At 35.4% G+C, this 23,292-nt stretch overlaps 2 protein-coding genes across 2 annotated transcripts in view; both read right to left on the reverse strand.

The window, feature by feature from the left end:
• The window catches only part of LOC124367461 (adenosine deaminase-like), a 37,356-nt gene extending 37,010 nt beyond the window's left edge, over positions 1–346 (reverse strand). Inside the window, exon 1 of the mRNA XM_046824287.1 lies at positions 140–346. Within this exon, the coding sequence (XP_046680243.1) occupies positions 140–166 (27 nt within the window). The 5' untranslated portion in view covers positions 167–346. The remainder of the gene's footprint in view (positions 1–139) is intronic.
• Positions 347–11,199: 10,853 nt separating this feature from the next.
• The window catches only part of LOC124367462, a 38,096-nt gene continuing 26,003 nt past the window's right edge, over positions 11,200–23,292 (reverse strand). The window contains exon 2 of the mRNA XM_046824288.1: positions 11,200–13,213. Coding sequence (XP_046680244.1) covers positions 11,330–13,213 — 1,884 coding nt within the window. The 3' untranslated portion in view covers positions 11,200–11,329. The remainder of the gene's footprint in view (positions 13,214–23,292) is intronic.

Genomic DNA, 23,292 nt, shown 5'->3' on the forward strand with positions numbered 1-23,292 from the left:
TTAGCAAAGTTTTCTCTTTATCTAATCGTCATCTCACCCATTACTCAAGTAGTTTTATAGTAATTCAGTAAAGTTTTATCTTTATCTATAGTTTAACGTTTGACAAAAAGCAGGTCAAGATAATCAGAAAATAACTTGCCTTCTTGCGTGGTATGGTAGGCTCCATGACTGGCGTAACGTGGGCTGGACTTGCAATCAGCTGTTCGACTCTTCACTGACACTCACCAGCTGTCGTCAAGGCCACGCTCTAGATACGCATGAAGAATCTACAATTTGATAACTGTATTGTTCTCTCTACGTTCAAATTCAGATCAGACCAGACCGAGTGCCAACTTGACTGTGCTTGTCCTCCCCCCCTCCACAACAACCTGTCAGACCTTCTAGATCCACGTTTGCACTACGTAGCAGCATAGCTATCTATATAGCCGAGTTGTACGGCTGGAGTTTGTAGCGGCAACATTTAATATAACCAATTAATTGTAAACGATCTGCTTTTCTGAAGTTATACCTCAGCTAGGCCACATAACTTCTTCTATTTTACCAACCACCAATGGAAAACTAAATCGAGCTCTTTACTGCTGTCTTCAAACTATCTCATTGTGAATTTGTAACCCAGCTTAAAAGTTATACTATAATGCGGTTTTTTGTGCAACGAATCTTTATACTTATTTCTTCGTCGGCACAACAACACAACCGTATACATAATTAAAAATTGTGTTGAATGCTCCTTTAAAACGACCATTACAGTGCATAATGTCTGAAAAAATTTTGAAATACGAGTATGCGTGTTTGATTGTTGGACGATAATCCAGGTTTAGGAAGACTTTGCCAGTAGACCTGTTACTAACAAGTGGGCGGGCTACTTGATTAAGTCGAAAGTGATCAGGTCAGCTGACTGTCAAGGTCACTCGACCGGCCGCAGCTGGCCCAATAATAAAATAGCTGTCCGGTTGTAGACAGTTCGCGGCGGTTGGATGCACGAACATGTATTATCGAATAAATCATTTTTATAGACTATCGATCCCTTAGAGAGAATAATGTTAAAACATCCAAATTAATCAACAACATTTGAAACTATTAAATCCAAGCTAACGTGAAATATTTATGTACAATTTACTATTTTCCATAAAATAATATTGTAACTGGTCAATTATTGTAATATAATTATAAATTAAAAAACTATATATCAAATAACAATGTATCGTTCCGCTATTGGTTGTCCACACGATTTTTAGTAATCATCCTTTACTAAAAAATGGATGATTACTACACCAAGCCGTATCATTTCTTTAATACATTGAGGTAGATGAGCTGGACATAACGGTTTCTTTGCAGTTTTATCAATTGGATAAAAGGATTGTTCCGTTTTGTTAAATTAGGGGAACTGGATATAAGTTATTTGCTAGCCTACAATTCTTTATTATTCGAAGGTTAATTCTGGTTTATTGCGTTAATACGTATTCTAAAAGTATGGTGTTTATTTAACTACAGGTCGAATTTTATTTTGAAAGGATATCTTTAACGTATTTTGACGACCTATATTTAATAATCTGGTTTAATAAATCTAAACGATTACTTTCTTAACTATTTCTATTAGGGCCCATGGTTTTTAGGTATTGTCAGATACTTTACTTCGATTACTTATTCTAATATTATTTAGTTATAATTAGAATAAGATGGCATTGACAGATATACGAAAGTTGGCCAGTCTTGGACATGAGCATTTCTGTAACTGAGGCGACCATTGGAAATTAATCAGCGCAGACAGAATCGGGCTTGGCAGATGGCCAAGTCTTTCATGATGCCGTCAGAAGATAAACATGACCGCCCTACCACACCAAGCCGTGTTACTTCAGCTGTATAACGTTTACAATTATTTATATGATTAGGTGTAAACACCTGCAATATTCATTAAATTTACACTAATTCAGTTTGTTTATCTTTATATTGGGCGTAAAAATAGTAAGAAATTGTTGTATTCTTGTACATTATTTTATATCTCTTAAGGTTTCAAGGTGGTGGACGACAAAAATGTAAACAAAGAGTAATAATTATGCATTGTAGAGCAAAATGGAAAAGTTATTTAGAATCCTGAGCTCATTTGTTGTTGAGCGTTAGCAAAGTCACGAAGAGCTGGAAAAAATAAATTTTGTGTATTTGTCCACACGATATTAGGAGAAACCTATAGACCTATATTCAACTAACCTATAGAAAGGATTACAGGGACCTTTGCCACCGTTATAGGTTATAAAAGGTATAACAGAACGTTTCGAGGGTTGGAACCTATCCTCTTCGTCAGGTGGGGAAGGTATACAAAAATAACGAAAAGAAAGTAGTAATAAAGAACATGTGCAACATCGAGTTCAATGGTGGTGCACGTCAGTCCAAGGGATTGTGCCGGGCAAAATTGTTTGAATTGATCTTATGGAGGTAATCATAACAAGAAAATCGTAAACATATTTGTAGGCAAAATATACGAGTCCATTCATTTATCATTTTAACGTGGTACTTAGTAAATATCAGCATTGTGCGAATTAATATTTTACACTACTAATGTATCTCCAGCAGCTTTGTATCTCAAGCTATTGGTGAAATTTAACGATTTTCGACTAAGCTGCAAGAGATATTTTCTCTTTTGCACGCCTAGGCCTATTATTTATGTATCGATACATTTATTTTTCAAGTTTTTTTTTGTTGATTCAAATCATAAATATTTAAAAACTAAACAACATCAACAAATATAAAAAAAATATTTAGATATATTTACAAGTAGTTAAACTGACCATAATGTAACCTAATTTTATAATCCAGCATAAAATTAGTAAGATAGTAGTACTTGCGGGAATTTCAACATCAGACATAGTATGCACATAAAAGAGGAGGAAAAGGTCCAAAAATATTAACCCTCAAAACACCATTAGAGGTTAATGTCTTGTTCGATAAACAAAATTAAAAACATTTCTACGCTAAGAAAGTTCTATTGTTTCTATGGCGCAATAATGTTAAATACAACAGCAAGCCATTAGCATTAGTGAACAAATTTAATATCATACTTAGAACAAAAACCTTTGAACAATGATCAGAGAGGGGGATTTGGGGGTTGTAACCCCCCCCCCCCACCGATTCATACAAACATTCAAGATATATTTTAACTTGCATTAAACTGAAAATATATATTCGTAGTCGAACCATATCTTACAGTTCAGTTTCATTTTCCGTTTTGATATTGCAACTATAATATCAGGTAGGCAGTTTACAACACAACTCAAAATTACAGTAGGGGCCACGAAAAAGTGCAGTTGAGGGAGGAGCCTATTATCGCGTGACTTTGGATCAGCCAATGAGGAGTGAGCTACTACTACTTAGTTTTTTGTTTGTACAGTTCAACACTGTGACAACGGTCTGTGTCGGCCGTGCCAGACACTTTCGTGACCCCTACTGTAGTAATTTTTCGGATTGGCGAATCCATCAAACTCGTAAGACTGACAAAAAATACGATACAGCCACGTTTCCCGCGATTCGGGCGAGCTGGCAACGAACGTTTACCGGTCAACTCATAAAATGGTCAAAGACATTTATTCAAATCGTGTTTGCCTCGTAGTTGACCTATCTATAAAAGTAAATGAATTCACTTTTAAATATCAGAAGTTAAGCAATAATTTGTTGATAGCCTATTGATTTCATATCATATTGTAGTCAAGTGTTCGCCAAAATTGTACTGTATGAACGCAATCAAAGTAAGGGAATATCGTGATCTTTTAAATAATGTTTAACGTTTTTATTTTACACTATACAACATTACAGTCTTTATGTATCTCAAAGACATAAAATATAAATAATAACATTTGTACTAGCAAGCTAATATTTATATCAACTCGAAAGCTTAGAAAACTTTATAAAGGCTTCCCGACTTGGTACAGAAGCAATAAAATTTTGTCCTAAATAATAATACACCTAAATCTGTTTTTATCTCAAGAGGCAACGAGTTAAATAAATAATTTTCGACTGAAGTAGAATTTAGTTTTTATGAATTGTCTTAAAGTTACCTGTTTAACTTTCTAGTGATAGTCAAGGTCTGGAATTTACTGGAAAAGTTAATTTATTTTTAATATTTATTATTAAAAACAAATTTATTTTTTGTATTTACTTTTGTGATGTGTCTGACGAAGATAGCCTTGCTATCGAAAGGCCTCACAAAAATAAAAGTTTTAAGTATTGGATAGTGTGTTCTTAGTTATTAAGTTAATCGAAAAGACTAACTGGAGAAATAATGATTACATCTGGAAAAATCACAAATCAATCTGTCGCATTTTTGTAAAAAATATTGCCTCAGTCTAAGAAAAGTTAAGATAATGTGCATCCATGGAACACCATTAAGAAAGTGTTATTGATGAATTACACAAACACACAAAGCTAAGACACAGGAACTATTTTTGTTCAGCGTCAGGGATGTTTATTCATCTGGATTATACCAAAGTAGAGATATGCCAAAGAACTGGAACAGTTCCATCGGAACGTTGCGGAACCGGAACGGACCTGGAACAGTTCACTTCTTCGGAACTCCATGTTCCGACGGAACAGGTTACGTGACTATAAGTTCCGCGCGTTATGGACCTGTTAAGCGGAACGATTAGGCTAGTAAATGTTCTATTTCCGCTCTGGATTCCAGGCAACCACAATATGTTCATGTGGCAACCTGTACTTAATTTTCTATTGATATATTCAAATCATTATTAATTTATACGTTAACAACTTTAGTGTCCGTAAACTTAACGAATGGACTTTACCAAATTACATTTTCGCACAGCTCTAGTTTTTCTCTCTAGCAATAAATCGATGAAAACGATGAAAAGTGTAAAATTTCCGTTATTATACAAGTAATGCGAAGAAATATATTTCTTTAATTTTAAAGTAACTGTTTTAACTTGGGATCAACAGTAGTAATTGAGTAGTAAAGTTTTAGTGTTTAAATAATGGAATTTCTTTTAACTATTATCTATTTATTTAATGCTTCAAGGTAGGCCAACCTTATAAATATATAATTATGTTTCAATTTCATTCATTGTACGGTATTTTATATCATTATTTTACAATATGTGAATTTCAATTAATTTCAGAAATATTTCTTACTGTGTTTGTTGTTGTTTGAGTAAAATTGTTTACTACACTGACATTATAGGTGGATGAGTGAATTTAGAATTTAAATTGATATTTGGGAATTCACATTCACAAAGTTAGATTGTTATAAAACTGTGTATCTATAATGTACGAAAACAACTTAAGCAGATAGACTTTGCTTCTAAAATTTAAATATCAGAACGTAGTATTATATTGTACCGGAACTAAATCACCAGAAACTTAAATAGGTAGACAAGCAATGTCGGACTGGAACGCCTGGAACTGGAACTATCTCACGGAACTAGTTCCGAGCCTGGAACGTTAAGGTCGGAACGGTTCCAGTTCCGGAACTGCCTGGCACACCTCTATACCAAAGTTATCCAATACACCGACCATGAACTTATATTCAAATACTTTGCAGGGATATCATTTACAAGCCACTTGCTCTATAAAGTTCAATAGAGCTAACATGTGGCACTTAACTAGACACAAGGACTACAGTGACACGCAGGGACTAGACCACAAAGATTTGTTGGTCTAAACCGGTAAGGTAACTGGTTGTACCTTATCTTAGTTGATAATGGATTTGGGGTTTTCCGACGTTGCCGGTTTTCTCGAGTAACAGGGTTACCATTTACTGACGTAGGGTCTTATAAATAATGATCATTATTGGATTAATGTAAGGACCACCAAAATGTAAAAGTAAGAAAAAAATGTAAAAGTAAGAAAATATTAGGTTTTGCACTCATACAGGCGCCCGGAGAGTAGCATATAGCTGTTTAGTTTTAAAATTCCAAATAATGAACTCACTATAATTGTACCTATATCAAATTTAAATGGGGAACCACTCCTAGATTTACAGACATTTAAAATGTATATCTCCAACTTATAAAAACTGCCGCCATTTTCCAGTATGGCTGTAAACCTTTCTTCCTTATTCAAAATGATAATTTAAGATGCGGTACCTCATGAGCGTAAAAATTTATTCAATGCTTTATGAGCCGCCAGTAAAGAATTTATTTGTATACAAATGATTGCACATTTAATAGAAACATTATTTGGTATGATAATATTAGATATTGATGAATCCGAAGCCATGTTGGCTTTAAATTAAAACTGTTCTGAGTTCAAATGACCAGTGAAATAGATTCTTTTTAATAGACCTTTTCATTGTTTTGATTTACATTCAAATAGTGTTCCCAAAGATTTTCGAGAACCCTAGAGGCCTGGAATTTTGAGTCTGGGCGTTCCCAGTTCCCACTTATCTGGGATTCCAGCCCTCGGAATTTACCCCAAAACTAAACAAAGAGACTCGTACAGCTCTAGGAGTCCTAGAACCTGGAAGTTTTAAAAGTTCATATATTTTGGGACCTCCCTCAACCGGGAATATGCCATATACCATGGGCGTATATGGTAGAAGAGGTCGGGGGGAGGTGGTAGGACTGGTCGGGGGGGGGGCTGGAGCACGATCCCCACAGAAATTTTGAGGAATTTTAAAATAGTACCCAGTAGTTTTTTAAGCTATAACACGTTTATGAGGTCTTAAAGGTCAAACATTTGCAATGGGAACATTCCTGAGTGATTTTTGGAGGGCATTATATATTTCCAAAACTACCCAGTTAATCAACCCCCCCCCCCAATTAATTTTCTATATTCGTCACTGCAATATACTGAAACTATGAGGCCTAGTATAATCGGATATGAGCATTTTTGGTTGGATTTTCTGTATCAATGTGTTAAGATCAGGAATGTATTTTGTCAATTGGTACTGTGACGATACTAATAACACTATTGGTACCAGTATAATCCGCGTGCTTTCAGAGCTTATTAGGATGTTTCCGAGGTGATGTACCGAAAGCAATCTAAAGGATTTCATGAGCCAGTTGATACATGCTAAGGTACGTTCTAAAATGACGGGTTTTATGAACATCAAAGGAAATCTACCTAAGACTTGCATTTGACGAGCTAAAACGTATCGTTATATATGTGGTCCTAACTTTTCAGTTGTATACGATTAATTACTGGTACCGTTATTAATAGTTTTTATATAATATTAAAACAAAAACTTAACTTTTAGCGAAATTACTACAATTTTAAACATTATCGAACACTAGCCATTACCCGCATCTTTGCTCGCAATTTCGTAGGTTTTGCAGGTGTATGAGTTTGCCTTGTTGCGACGATCAATAAAACATTTCAAAAAGTTATATTTATTTATTTATGGCCATTGCCACTTACTCTAGTCTTGGTATGTTTTGTGTTTGTTGATTTTGTCTTCTTCCCCCGATCAAGAATATATATATATATATATATATATATATATATATATATATATATATATATATATACGTACACGGGTACGAGAAGCCTTCTTCTGCCAAAAGACAATAACGATAAGGTTTATATCTTTTGTCTTTAATATCTGCATTAGATTACTGACTAATCACTGAATGCTTAATATTTGCTCAAATATACACCTAAAAGAATATTTTTACAGACCTTTTAAATTTATTATCTGGAAATATACTATGAATAGAAAAATATATGATCTAAGCTAAAACCGATATTAAATATTTTCCAACACTCGTTATCGCACAAACAATATGTAGTAAAGTAATAGATTAGTAATAACACAAGCCACTTTTAATAACACTATGCATTAAGAACTATGCTTATTAAATATGAAGTATCCTAATAAAATATTTTATAAAATTAAAATACTTTTCAATAATTACACAATATTTCAATACAAAACTTGAACTGTATAGTAACGGACGAAGAATTACTATAAATATTTAGTAAGTAGACTAAGTATAAAAATAATTAAAAGTAAAATAACTGTAATGCAATTAATTACCTGCATGAAAATGTCCAAGGATGTAGTGCATGGAACGTCGATGTGCTGGAAGACAGTGACTTCGAAGAAGATTGACCGTGGGTGGAATGATGTGGGAAACACCTTATACGAAATTGAAGTGATGATAAAAATGGTGTTTGAAAATGTGGAGACAGGTTTTATAAGAGTTTGAAAGAAATAAGGAATAAGATCGAGGGGAAATATGGGTAGGCAAAACACTGTGAAGTCCAGAGCATGTTTAATACATTCAAATAAGTTTAGAAATAGAGAACAGAGAAGAAATAAGTAATAATAGAAACGAGAAATAAAAAATGTGACAAGATGTAAACGGAAAACATTTTAATGGGTGAAATGGACAATTCAAAAATATATTATGGAATGAGAAAAAACAGGTCAAATATAAAAAAGGTGTGGATAATAGAACATTAAGTGGGAAGCTATAAAACAAAATTAAGGCAATGTATGGAAATGCACATAATGCAGAATGTTTGGAAAAGGCCGGAACTGGGACAATGTATGGAAAAGGGCAGAATTTGAAAAATGTATGTAAAATGGCAGGATTGGGACAATGTTTGGAAAGGGCAGAATTGAAATAATGTATTTAACGACAGAATTGGGACGACGTACGTAAAATGACAGAATTGGGACAGTGTTTGGAAAAGGGCGGAATTGTTACAATGTGTGGAAAGGGCAGGATTGGGACAATGAAAGAATTGGGATAATGTTTGGAAAAGGGAAGGTTTGGGACAATGTTTGGAAAAGGGAAGGTTTGGGACAATGTTTGGAAAAGGACAAGTTTGGGAAAATGTTTGGAAAGGGTGGAATTGAAATAATGTAGGTATGTAAAACAACAGAATTGGGACATTTTTGGAAAGGGGCAGAATTTGGAATTGGGACGATGCACGTAAAATGTCAGAATTGGGATAATGTTTGGAAAGGGCAGAATTGAAATAATGTATTTAACGACAGAATTGGGACGACGTACGTAAAATGACAGAATTGGGACAGTGTTTGGAAAAGGGCAGAATTTGAAAAATGTATGTAAAAGGGCAGGATTGGGACAATGTTTGGAAAGGGCAGAATTGAAATAATGTATTTACCGACAGAATTGGGACGATGCACGTAAAATGTCAGAATTGGGATAATGTTTGGAAAGGGCAGAATTGAAATAATGTATTTAACGACAGAATTGGGACGACGTACGTAAAATGACAGAATTGGGACAGTGTTTGGAAAAGGGCAGAATTTGAAAAATGTATGTAAAAGGGCAGGATTGGGACAATGTTTGGAAAGGGCAGAATTGAAATAATGTATTTACCGACAGAATTGGGACGACGTACGTAAAATGACAGAATTGGGACAGTGTTTGGAAAAGGGCAGAATTTGTAAAATGTATGTAAAATGACAGATTTGCGAAAATGTATGTAAAACGAAAGAATTGGGACAATGTTTGGAAAGGGCAGAATTGAAATAATGTATGTAAAACAACAGAATTGGGACATTGTTTGGAAGGGGGCAGAATTTTGAATTGCGACGATGTACGTAAAATGACAGAATTGGGATAATTTTTGGAAAAAGGCAGAATTTGAAAAATGTATGTAAAATGACAGAATTGCGAAAATGTATGTAAAACGACAGAGTTGGGACGATGTTTGGAAAAGGGCAGGATTGAGAATGTTGTTTGAGAAGTATGTTAGAATGTTTGGAAAGGGCAAAACTGAAACAATGTATGTAAAACGACAGAATTGGGACGATGTACTTAAAAAGACATAGTTGGGACAATGTTTGGAAAAAGGGCAGAATTTGGATAGTGCATTTAAAATGACAGAATTACACACGGAAACACACCTTATACAAAATTGAGGTAATGATAAAAATGGTGATTGAAAATGTGGAGACAGGTTTTAGAAGAGTTTAAAAGAAATAAGGAATAAGATTGAGAAATAAGTTTAGAAATAGAGAACAAAGAAGAAATAAGTAATAATAGAAACGAGAAATAAAAAATGTGACAAGATGTAAACGGAAAACATTTTAATGGGTGAAATGGACAATTCAAAAATATATTATGGAATGAGAAAAAACAGGACAAATATAAAAAGGTGTGGATAATAGAACATTAAGTGGGAAGCTATAAAACAAAATTAAGGCAATGTATGGAAATGCACATAATGCAGAATGTTTGGAAAAGGCCGGAACTGGGACAATGTATGGAAAAGGGCAGAATTTAAATAATATATGTAACGACAGAATTGGGACGACGTACGTAAAATGACAGAATTGGGACAGTGTTTGGAAATGGGCGGAATTGTTACAATGTGTGGAAAAGGGCAGGATTGGGACAATGACAGAATTGGGATAATGTATGTAAAACGACAGAATTGGGGTAATATACGTAAAATGACAGAATTGGGACAATGTATGTAAAATGACAGAATTGGGATAATTTTTGGAAAAGGACAAGTTTGGGAAAATGTTTGGAAAGGGTGGAATTGAAATAATGTAGGTATGTAAAACAACAGAATTGGGACATTGTTTGGAAATGGCAAAATTTGGAATTGGGACGATGTACGTAAAATGACAGAATTGGGACAATGTTTGGAAAAGGGCAGAATTTGTAAAACGACAGTATTGGGACAAAGTATGTAAAATGAAGAATTGGGACATTGTTAGGAAAAAATGCAGAATTGGAGCATGTTTTGGAAAAGGGCAGAATTTGGATAGTTCATGTAAAATGACAGAATTAGGACAATGTTATCAGAAATGACAGAATTGGGGCAATGTTTTCAAAAACGACAGTATTGGGACAAAGTATGTAAAATGAAGAATTGGGACATTGTTAGGAAAAAATGCAGAATTGGAGCATGTTTTGGAAAAGGGCAGAATTTGGATAGTTCATGTAAAATGACAGAATTAGGACAATGTTATCAGAAATGACAGAATTGGGGCAATGTTTTCAAAAACGGCAGAATTGGGATAATATACGTAATATGACAGGATTGGGACGATGTAAGTAAAATGGCAAAGAAAGGACAATGAGTGTAGTATGGCAGAGTAAGGTCAATGAGTGTAATACAGTAGGGTAAGGACAATGAGTGTAATATGGCAGAGTAAAGATAGTGAGTGTAATATGGCAGAGTAAGGACAATGAGTGTAATGTAGCAGGGTAAGGACAATGAATGTAATATAGCAGGGTAAGGACAGTGAGTGTAATATAGCAGGGTAAGGACAGTGAGTGTAATATGGCAGAGTAAGGACAGTGAGTGTAATATAGCAGAGTGAGGACAGTGAGTGTAATATGACAGGGTAAGGACAATGGGTGTAATATGGCAGAGTAAGGACAGTGAGTGTAATATGTTAGAGTAAGGACAGTGAGTGTAATATGGCAGGGTAAGGACAATGAGTGCAATATGGCAGGGTAAGGACAATGAGTGCAATATGGCAGAGTAAGGACAGTGAGTGTAATATGGCAGAGTAAGGACAATGAGTGTAATATGGCAGGGTAAGGACAATGAGTGTAATATGGCAGAGTAAGGACAATGAGTGTAATATGGCAGAGTAAGGACGATGAGTGTAATATAGCAGGGTAAGGAAAATGAGTGTAATATGGCAGAGTAAGGACAGTGAGTGTAATATGGCAGAGTAAGGACAGTGAGTGTAATATAGCAGGGTAAGGACAGTGAGTGTAATATAGCAGGGTAAGGACGATGAGTGTAATATGGCAGAGTAAGGACAGTGAGTGTAATATAGCAGGGTAAGGACAGTGAGTGTAATATGGCAGAGTAAGGACAATGAGTGTAATATGGCAGAGTAAGGACAGTGAGTGTAATATGGCAGAGTAAGGACAATGAGTGTAATATGGCAGAGTAAGGACAGTGAGTGTAATATGGCAGGGTAAGGACAATGAGTGTAATATGGCAGAGTAAGGACAGTGAGTGTAATATGGCAGAGTAAGGACAATGAGTGTAATATGGCAGGGTAAGGACAATGAGTGTAATATGGCAGGGTAAGGACAATGAGTGTAATATGGCAGGGTAAGGACAATGAGTGTAATATGGCAGAGTAAGGACAGTGAGTGTAATATGGCAGAGTAAGGACAGTGAGTGTAATATGGCAGGGTAAGGACAGTGAGTGTAATATGGCAGGGTAAGGACGGTGAGTGTAATATAGCAGGGTAAGGACGATGAGTGTAATATGGCAGGGTAAGGAAAATGAGTGTAATATGGCAGAGTAAGGACAGTGAGTGTAATATAGCAGGGTAAGGACGATGAGTGTAATATGGCAGAGTAAGGACAGTGAGTGTAATATGTTAGAGTAAGGACAGTGAGTGTAATATGGCAGAGTAAGGACGGTGAGTGTAATATGGCAGGGTAAGGACAATGAGTGTAATATGGCAGAGTAAGGACAGTGAGTGTAATATGGCAGAGTAAGGACGATGAGTGTAATATAGCAGGGTAAGGAAAATGAGTGTAATATGGCAGAGTAAGGACAGTGAGTGTAATATGGCAGAGTAAGGACGGTGAGTGTAATATGGCAGGGTAAGGACAGTGAGTGTAATATGGCAGAGTAAGGACAGTGAGTGTAATATGGCAGAGTAAGGACGATGAGTGTAATATGGCAGGGTAAGGAAAATGAGTGTAATATGGCAGAGTAAGGACAGTGAGTGTAATATGGCAGAGTAAGGACAATGAGTGTAATATGGCAGGGTAAGGACAATGAGTGTAATATGGCAGAGTAAGGACAATGAGTGTAATATGGCAGGGTAAGGACAGTGAGTGTAATATGGCAGGGTAAGGACAATGAGTGCAATATGGCAGGGTAAGGACAATGAGTGCAATATGGCAGAGTAAGGACAGTGCGTGTAATATGGCAGAGTAAGGACAGTGCGTGTAATATGGCAGAGTAAGGACAGTGAGTGTAATATAGCAGGGTAAGGACAGTGAGTGTAATATAGCAGGGTAAGGACGATGAGTGTAATATGGCAGAGTAAGGACAGTGAGTGTAATATGTTAGAGTAAGGACAATGAGTGTAATATGGCAGGGTAAGGACAGTGAGTGTAATATGGCAGAGTAAGGACAATGAGTGTAATATAGCAGGGTAAAGACAATGAGTGTAATATAGCAGGGTAAGGACAATGGGTGTAATATGGCAGAGTAAGGACCATGAAAGTAAATGGTTTGCAGTTGATGGATCCTCTGCCGGTGTACGAGACGTAGGTTCTTGGCACGTCCGATCCCGATCTGAAGTTCAAACACATTGTAGCATAGATGTTACTCTGTAATTCTTCGTCCGTCGTAACATACAGTTCAAGAGCTTTCCGCGTAAATGTTTATACGAGCACTATAAGTTTGTAATCGTTTGTTGTAAATATATGAGCAACCAAAAAAGTACGTAGTTTGGTAAATAGATAGAAGTTTAAAATTGATAACCAAATTTCTTTGTCGGGGTCTATACAATTAAATATATGGGAGATAAATTATAAATTCCGAACAGTTGTGCATACTAGTATATTTTGAGTTTGAGGCGTATATTTAATGTATGGTCTTACTTACTTATATACCCTAATGGCTGAAAAATAGATTGATTTAACTTTTTATTCAATAAAAATTATCCAATTAATTAAAAATCTTTAAAATATGGCGCCTTTGATGAACATATACTGCTAAATACTGCGACTTAAGCTCAAATTACTGATCCATCAACACCTAGCGAAAACTATAAACGATAGAAGCATTACATTTGGTACATAGGTTTACTTTATGTCATAAAGGGGTGCTAAAGGATTGGTCTCTTCATCCCCCTGGCCTCCAAAGTTGATGAAAATTTCTGTAAGAAACACATAAATAAATAATAATATTTATTTTTCGTATGAACACTTACGAGTTATTCAAAGTCGATAATACAGCCAGTTACGACTAAGTAAAAAAGTTCTAGACAAGAGTGAAACATTAAAATAAACATACTTTTAAATATAATAATTATTTAAAACAGATTTTAACATACTTTGATGGTTTCAAACAAACATACTTGATGTCGTTAAAGAAAATCTATATAAAGATTGCGGTTGATCCATGTAACTAATTCCAAAAAAATATTCCCACTTTTAGTTCATCAAATAAATACTAGATACTATTGTAATAATAACTACAGTAAAGGGTGATGCGTTTACAATAATTTTAAATCTAAACATCATATGATCTACAGTTGCTAAAGATTTATGTTAGACACATTGAAAAACTCATCCAGTGAATCAAACGGCATATCTTGAAGCCAGTTGTAAAATTTGTTGTAAAAGTATATACAGGGATATTTAGATATTAAGGTTATTAACTTATTATAGATTTTAACTGATATGACAATATGACTATTTCGTTTTACCAAGTCTATAAAAATCAATTAAAATCAGGCCACAGAAGATGGCCTAAGCAAAGACCTTTCTTTCAAACATCATTGATACCTCAGTAACCAACTTATCAATTGCATCAGAAGTACATTTTCCTTTTCTAGAGCCAAATTATGGAATGTACAATTATTGTATTCAAAAAGAAAGTGAGCTGGTCAAAGACCAAAATCTCAAACAAGTTTGAGATTACACTTTGAGATTTACACTTGAGACTGTATTTTGAGCATTGATGTAAACACATGTTATTTATTGAAAATTAAAATATTAGATAGTCCTAATTGCAAAAATATGTTTGAAAAGATGAGGAAATTACGTTTTGCACCACCACCGCATTTACCAACCCTTCTTCAAACGGATCATTATCATCTCAAGAAACACATCTTGATATTTCAAACATGCGCCAATGTAAAGATTTAAAATTACAAATATATGATATGATTTATAAATAAATGGTCTTAAAACTAAATTTCTTATCAAAGTATTTATGTCATAAAAGTTAAAATTTAAAAAATGTGGCAACTAACTGGAATGAATGATTAAATTTTGAGAACAAAATACGTGGGGCTTCATCATATAAATACCAAGCCCTAATACAAAAAACAATATCGTCTGTTTAATGTAAACATAATATGGCAACAAAATAACACGTTTAATTAATTTAACAATTTTAAGTGACTAACACGTCTTATTGTTTTGAAAGCATACAGTAAGCTTGAACGTGACAATACTTCTTAATTGCTTCTTTTCCATAATCACTATTGAACTCAGAGTTTATCCAGGTAAGATGGAAGTTTTAGTAAAAATATGCTTTTAACTGTAAATTTTAGCAAATATTAAGTAAGCATAAGTAAGCAGTGCTCGATCAGTAGTGTAATACAGATATTAAAGACTAACTTACTAAATTGTACTACAGATTAAAAGACTGTCATAAAAACCCAAAGTTGTTTTTGGCAGATGCATGCTTCTCAGACCTACTTATGTACATATTTCGTTGATCGGGTCATCAAGGCTAAATCTGCTATGGCGCCGGGAATCCTTACTCGTAGACCATAAGTAGATTATACCTTAGATCAGAAGTAGATTATAAGGGCCAGAATTATACGCTGTTTAACAGATATAGGCTTTTCAGATCTACATTTGTATTGGAACAACAAGGCAAACAAATAACGTAGCTATGGTAGGAAGTGTTCATTCAATTTGAATGTTAAGTTTGGCTCCAGTTCACCTTCCTTTTATTGCATCGTCTGGTATTTGACGCTGTCTCAAACTTGACTCCTAGAACATGGAGTCATGCTAATCTGAGGAGATCCAAAGAAAGTTGACATCGTTTCGACATCATGACATCTATAAATAGGTGAGGGGGTAGTCTCATTGTCTCATCAGTTGCACAATTGGGTGAATTCGACGTTTTTGACACGATTTTTAAACACGGGGAAGCAACTGAATGTTCTACACATAACGTAGCTATGGTACCAGCAAGGGTTGATTCAATTTGAATGTTCAGTTTAGCTCGAATTCACTTTCTTTTTATTGCAGCGTCTGGTATATGTCGCTGTCTCAGATTTGACTCCTAGAACATGGAGTCATGCTAGTCTGAAGAGATCCAAAGAAAGTCGGCGACGAAGAAGCTCAACACGAACCTTTACATCGTTTCGACAACAGGAAACCTATAAATAGGTGAAGCGGCAGTCTCATCTCATCAACTATTTCAAATTTAAACGAGGCAAACTCATCTATAGCTTCGGAAATATCATTCATTCGAACCAAAAAGTAATCGCGCAAAGCCTAAAATAAAAGCCATTCGTAATTTCGCGTAACATCTGAAGCTTTTAACCATGAAAACTGAAATAGAGCCCCATCATCTATTACGTCATAAGTGCGTTATCTACAAACCCAAGGACTTTAATTTTAGGATTCCTCCTCACCGGCCTAAAATAGTTACATTATTACTCAAGTCGTTAAGTTAGATCATAAAATACTGTAGAATGGAGTTATAACTACTTATAAACCTTGTTTCTCTCTCCGACTTCAGGGTCCCTAAACACCGCTCTTTAAAACTAAATCTTATCTTAATCTTTAATCACTTAGGAATATGCTCATGTGGCCCTGTTATTGACGGCTATTAAAACTGTTTTTTTTATTCATAACTCCGTTATTTGTTAATCTAGAGGAAAACCCGAATGTTCGTAAATCATTTTACAGGATAAAATAATTATAATAAAAAATGTTTTGCTATCTCGGTATCTATATCTGTTGATTTTCGAGAAATTGAGTAGGCTTCATGTAAATTCCAAGAAAATAAATTAATATTTAGTTGTCACAAACACTACCTACTTCTTCCAACTGAGCCGGATGGACTATTTATAACTAATTTTCTGGAAGTTCATGTTTTATGAGGATTACTCAGGTACTGCTAAACCTACTATACACATTCATCATCGAGGGCTGCTTTTATTAATAAACGCGATATAACTGATCTCAGCCTCAGACACGTTATATAGGAGAAGTAATGTATAGTGTTTAATGCCATTATTAAAAAATCAAAAGACAGATCCTGACTCAGAAGACCATGAACAAGTTCGGAGATTGACGAACAAAATAAAATTAGTTTCATCCGAACTCTGAAAGATTTATGATATTATCGAGTTAACAATAAAATAAGTAACAGAGAAAAACACGCAGATAGCAGGGAGGGGTTAATGATAACCATACGAAGGGGTTTTTAGTAAAAATTGTGGCAACTGATCAACGTTGTTCTTACTTCACGCCAGACACACTGGTCGAATATCTAGCTCGGATCTTCAGGGCTTCCAGGTGGGTCCGGGGGTCCAGTGGATCCGGGGGTTCAGGTGGGTCTATTGGGGTCGGGGGTTCAGGGGTCCTAGTGGGGTCGGGGGTTCAGGGGGTCTAGTGGGGTCGGGGGTTCAGGGGGCCTAGTGGGGTCGGGGGTTCAGGGGGGTCTAGTGTGGTCGGGGGTTCAGGGGGGTCTAGTGGGGTCGGGGGTCAAGGGAGTCTAGTGGGGTCGGGGATCCAGTGAGTTCCAGAGGGATCCATGGAATTCGGGGGTCCAGGTCGACAGATCTCCATGAGTAGACGAAGGACGTAGACAGGCAACAGATGAATGAGACAGGGTGTCAAACCGTAGACGGGTGTCAAGGACGTAGACGGGTGTCAAGGACGTATACGGGTGTCAAGGGAATATACAGGCGTCAAGGACGCAGACGGGTGTCAAGGACGCGTACGGGTTTCAAGGGCGTATACGGGTTTCAAGGATACGTAATACGGGCGCCAAAGACGTAACCAGCGAGGGGGTGCAAGGGATCCGAACTCCTCCCAAATATTTATTTTCTTTCAATTACTTTTTTATCTAATGATTATCATTATTATTATTTAAATGATTCAGTATTATTATAATAGCTCATATTTTATTAACAAAATCGATTTAAACTCATTTTACTATACAGACTCTTAAAGCCCGACTTCTGTTTATTATTACTGTCTACGAGCTCTATACACTAAGTGCCTCAAAAGGTGTGACAATCAGTTTTTCCCACATACATTTCTTTCTTGACATACAGTTTAAGGGACGCCTTCCTGCGTCGAAATATACTGCTGAATGATTCTCAACATTGAAACGAGTCAAGCGCTTTTTAAGGAACAAAATTAAGAATGAACGGTTCACTGCACTTGCCTTACTTACTGTCCACTACGGGAAAATATCAGTTTGTCCAGAGCAAGTACTAGATACCATGGCTCTGAAGTAAAAAAAATGTTACTTTTTTAAAAGAAGAATTGTACTTTTGTAAACACTCTTTTTTACACATTATCATTTTTCACTGTGCGTGTTTATACTATGCACTGTGTTTTTCAGACAATAAAGACATCTTTTTTGTAATTACATCACTACATAAGTCTAATACATTGTAATTATTAATCCTGTACAGCCTACTACAGTAAAGCAGTGCCTCCACGATAATATCAATCACAAATACAACCATTCAAAGGCGTAATGTGCAAAATTCACTATTTTGCTGCTCAAATTTGAAAGAGGGGCGACGAGGCTCTCACTTTGTTAAGCGACCGCTTACGGTGACAAGGTCTTCTACCTCTCACATTGGGAGAAGAGAAAACGAGATAAGGTCCAGAGCGCCACTGCTGGGTCCTTCCTATAGTGATGCGCAGATCATGAGTCCCGGCTCACTGATCCGGGTTACGAAATGATCTGAGATCGTCCTCCTCCGTAGACTAATGGTTATAGTCTCGGCTCTCTAACCGAGAGATCACGGGTTCAAATCTGTACTTTGACAATAAAACCAGTGCACATCGAAGCCGGCATAGCTAAGACGCCGAGGCTTAAATGAGATTTCAAAAAAGATGTAGCCGGTACATGAAATGAGCCGGCTTATTTGGAGAGCCGACTCCTGATTGAACGAACCATCGCGTCACGACCCGTGAGCTGAGAGTCGCCAGCCAGTTTAACATTGTTCGGTCCTCGTAGTTCTTTATGATCTGAGTGATCTGCTAGACGTAGATTAAAACTGTTTAAAATATGAATGTATTATGGACGACAGTTTAGCCTACACCTCGTTGTAAACTATTGTATTTTAGGTACAAAGCCTTTAAACCCTTAAAGCTTCTTTTACAGTACAGGTAATAATGATGGTTTTGTATCAATTATATTTCATGGTACACAGGATGAAATAACATCTAAATACAGTTTTTAATTAGTATTTTTAATATTAAAAACAACACCGTCAATGAGCTGAATGATCTGAAAATCCGACTCATGAGTCGGTTCATTACAGTGATCTGATCCGAATGAGCCGGATCATTTCAAAGAACCGTTCTATCCATCAATACAGTGGGTTCACCCCATGCCTTCCTCTAGCGGACAGACAGACGTCACGCTATATCAACAGACTAATAGTGCAGTCATTGAAGCGAAAAATACGGTCTTACCTCCGAATTTTTTTACTGTGAACCGATTTGCATGAAATTTTGGAATTAGGCTCATCTTACACTTAACTTCAAAAGTGAAAATGATCTGAACTCCGCCTATTATTTTTAAGGGGTGTAAACAACCCCTTAATGGAAAAATCGACATTGAGCCATTTTATCGCTAGAAAACATGTTTAATAGTAAGTGGTGAAATTTTAAAGTTTTTTCTAACACAATTACCTCATATTAAAATCATTTTCAACCCCTTGAACATCTTACAACCCTTGCAAACAACCCCTAAATCGAAAAAATCACAAAAAAAATACTTTGGTATGATATAAAAAGATGTAAGTATAGAGTTAGTAATATTTTATATTTTCTATAATAATTATCAAATTTTTTAACCCCCTTTCAACCCTTAAAAACTACCCCTTGATAAAAAAATTGTTAAAATTGTTTTTGATAAAATGAAAAGGATTTTAATATTATTCCACACTCTCGAAAATGATTATCATATTCTTAAGCTTTTCTACCCTTAAAACTACCCCTAAATTAAAACAGTAAATATATATGATTACATATTATTTAAAAAATAATTTAATTTAGAGTAAAAAATTGCCATTTATTGGATAAAATATTTACAAATTATACAAAATTCACTCAAATGTGTTATATATATACATATAAGAAAGTTGGTATGTATTCATGCCTACATTTCCAAAATATATGAGCCATATTATGTATATATATACACATTACAATAGTTTTGGGTCTCTATTATACTGCGTACTTTCACATTGCTCCAAATATTCATAGTCCGAAATTTTCAGTTACTAAGTAGAATAAAATATGATAAGTTTTTTGACCATAAATCCTTCAATTTTCATGCTATCACAATTTATAAAAAACCATTGTAAAGGTAATTAAGGGAGCTACAACATCCAATTGCAATATGTAGTAAAAAAAACCTTTTTCTCAAACAGTAAAGGGTTAAAGTGCTTAAGAGAGGCTGTGATTGCGCTGCCACGCGCTCTTTAAACAATCATATCTCCGTCAATTTTTGTTTGACAGAAAAAACAAAAAAAACCCAAATTGTTTGTCAGAAAAAATACCTAAATTTTTCATTCCTACACTTTTATACGTATATGTCGTCATTTTGGAGATATTATGAAAAAAGTTGGTTTTCTTTTTAATTTAAAATTTTTTAATCGTGACTTTTTTTGAAAAATATGTATCCTGAAGCACCCAAACTGATAAAATCTATCAAACTCTTCATAATAAAGTTAGTTCTAGGCGGAATACGATTAGTTTTAATTTTGGAGGAAATGGCACTTATGAAACCCATTGATTTAAAAGAAAAAACATTAGATGCTCCTCTTATTTGCAATACAGCTCACTTATTTTACGTGCAAAAAGACTTTTAATAGTGCTCATTTTAAAGCTTATTTCAAGCACTACAAAACCCTTTTTTATTAGAATGCCTAAAATGCATCTGCTCGCCGCTAGATGGCATTGACCACATCGATTAAATTTCAGACAAAATAAAAAACGGCTTTGATTTTTAATATCTAGCTTAATATTGCACTTAGAATACTTTATAAAAAACGAAATTGTTCATTGTTTTACCTGCTACAATTGTGTGTTCTTTATAAAATTTTCGATAAAACGTATATTTTTGGAGATATTTGCAAAAAACCGATGAAAAAACGTGAAAAAATTGCAAATTTTCAATTGCCAATAACTAGAAAAGTATTGGATTTTTCGAAAAACGTTATAGATGATTTTTTGCATAAAATTAGGCCTTCTATCGATATCCGAGGTTATTTTGAAAAAAGTAAATTCACTCCCGAGAAGGGGTGGCAACCACCCCCAGGGTGGTTGCGGAGTTCAAATCATTTTCACTTTTGAAGTTAAGGGTAAGATGAACCTAATTCCAAAATTTTATGCAATTCGGTTCACAGTAAAAAAATTCGGACCAATAATGCTTCAATGACTGCACTATAATGGGGACAATTGCGTCATACAACGACAGAGGTTAAGTCCATCAGATTATGTTATTGACTTCTTCGTAACAAGAATTTAAATTCCAAAAGAAACTATTCTACAAATATAACTATGAGTCAGCTCGCAATTTCATTATCAAACAGAATGAAAAAATAACAAAAATGAATAGAAAAGACACCGAATTGTTAAAAAAATGTACGAGCACACGGGCTATTGGGAAGCTTCCGTTTTTATTACATAGATAAAAACGTCAATAATGATCGTCGGTAATATACATCTTACTTCTCTCAGTAAAACATAAACAAGAAAATCCTATTATGAAAACACGTTTTCTTAGTTCTTAGAATTACGCGGCCCTTATCGTAACTAGAATCTTAGACTTTCCATCACTCCAATTTATATATGAACTTAGATATTAGCTAAAACAGTTACGTCAAATTTTGGTCTCTCAAAATATCTTGTCGGTAACAATTCTTTACAGTTGAGGATTACCCATATTGCACAAATGTGTCTGACATGCGGATAATCAGTTTGCTTTCCCATCACCTTCATTTGAAATCCACTAGGGGCGAGTGATCAAATAACTCAAAATAGCTATGAATCTATTCCATCATACCGGTCTCCAGACAAGTGATCAAGATGTAGATAGGTATCCGATTATGTCAGTACCCCATGCACGAAAAAAGGTCAGACACCGTTGATCCTATTTCTGGGCACAGAAATCCAGTAGGACTAGCTAGCTTGGCAGTCCTCCAAGTTAGTCCTTTAAGATACCCAAATCTTTATATACAAGTTAACTTCGGTGATTCACCATCTGCGGATCAGTGTTACAAATCATTACAATAAACGCCTGTATAGAAACTGGCTAGACATTTAGGGTCAGGAGTCAGTGGGTAATCAGTAAAAAATTGTCACAGTAGTCAATAGTCAATAATCAAGTATTTATTGCGGAGACAAAGTACATTTGTAGTCTATAGCAAACGTCAAGTATCTAATAATTTTGACACACATGCTAGGCTACATCGAACTCTCATTCATACATTTTGACACTCACTCTGCTCCATTCATCGCCAATTGTTTACCCACCTCAATTCGAGAGTAAGTCTTCTGATTGTGCGGTCTCCCAGTTATATGCCATAAACTCGTTCACGCTATAAAAAGCGTTGAACACTAAACAGCGTTTCAAACGAGTTTTAAAATTGTAATGTTTTATGCTTAGGCGAATTTTTAATTTCATTTGGCAAGCTGTTGATGAGATGAACTCCTGCCTGTGAGGGCAAAAGTTCATGAACTACTGTAATGTGTCTCCTGGTTCGGTAGTTTTCTCTGCCTCTTGTCTCGTACGAGTGAACATTCCGTCCGTTGGTCAAGGTGCATTTAAGCATACAATATGACGTTGTTTCTAAAATGTAGAGACTTGGCAGAGTCAACAGCTGCAATCTTTTGAAAACTGGCCTGCACGACTCTTTTGATTTTAATTTTGCAATGGTGCGTATCGCTCGTTTTTGAAGCTTGAACGCTCTTAAAAATTGGTTACTTGCACATGCACCCCACAGCACTAGTCCATAGATGAGATGTGGATAGATCAAGCCATAATAAGCCGTCATCATAACCTGAATAGGACAGTATTTAGCTAGAGACCTCAGCACATAAAGGTACCTTAACGCACCTAAAGTAAATCGTCTAAGCACGGGACCATAGTAGGTTTTTTTTCTTTGAGCTTTCTTTAAGTATTATTAGAAATCATTCGATAAAATGAACCAAAGAATACGGGTCCAAATTAGGTCGTACAAAACAACCATTCCCTATTAAAGGCATGTTTGAAGACAATTATACATATCACATTTCATTACACTTAACGTAGCTATGGTGGAAGGGGTAGATTCAATTTGAATGTTGAGTTTAAGCTCCAGTTCTCCTTCCTTTTATTGCAGCGTCTGGTAACTGACACTGTCTCAGACTTGACTCCTGGAA

The sequence above is a fragment of the Homalodisca vitripennis genome, chromosome 8, assembly GCF_021130785.1.
Source record: "Homalodisca vitripennis isolate AUS2020 chromosome 8, UT_GWSS_2.1, whole genome shotgun sequence".
In the NCBI taxonomy this organism is placed as follows: domain Eukaryota; kingdom Metazoa; phylum Arthropoda; class Insecta; order Hemiptera; family Cicadellidae; genus Homalodisca; species Homalodisca vitripennis.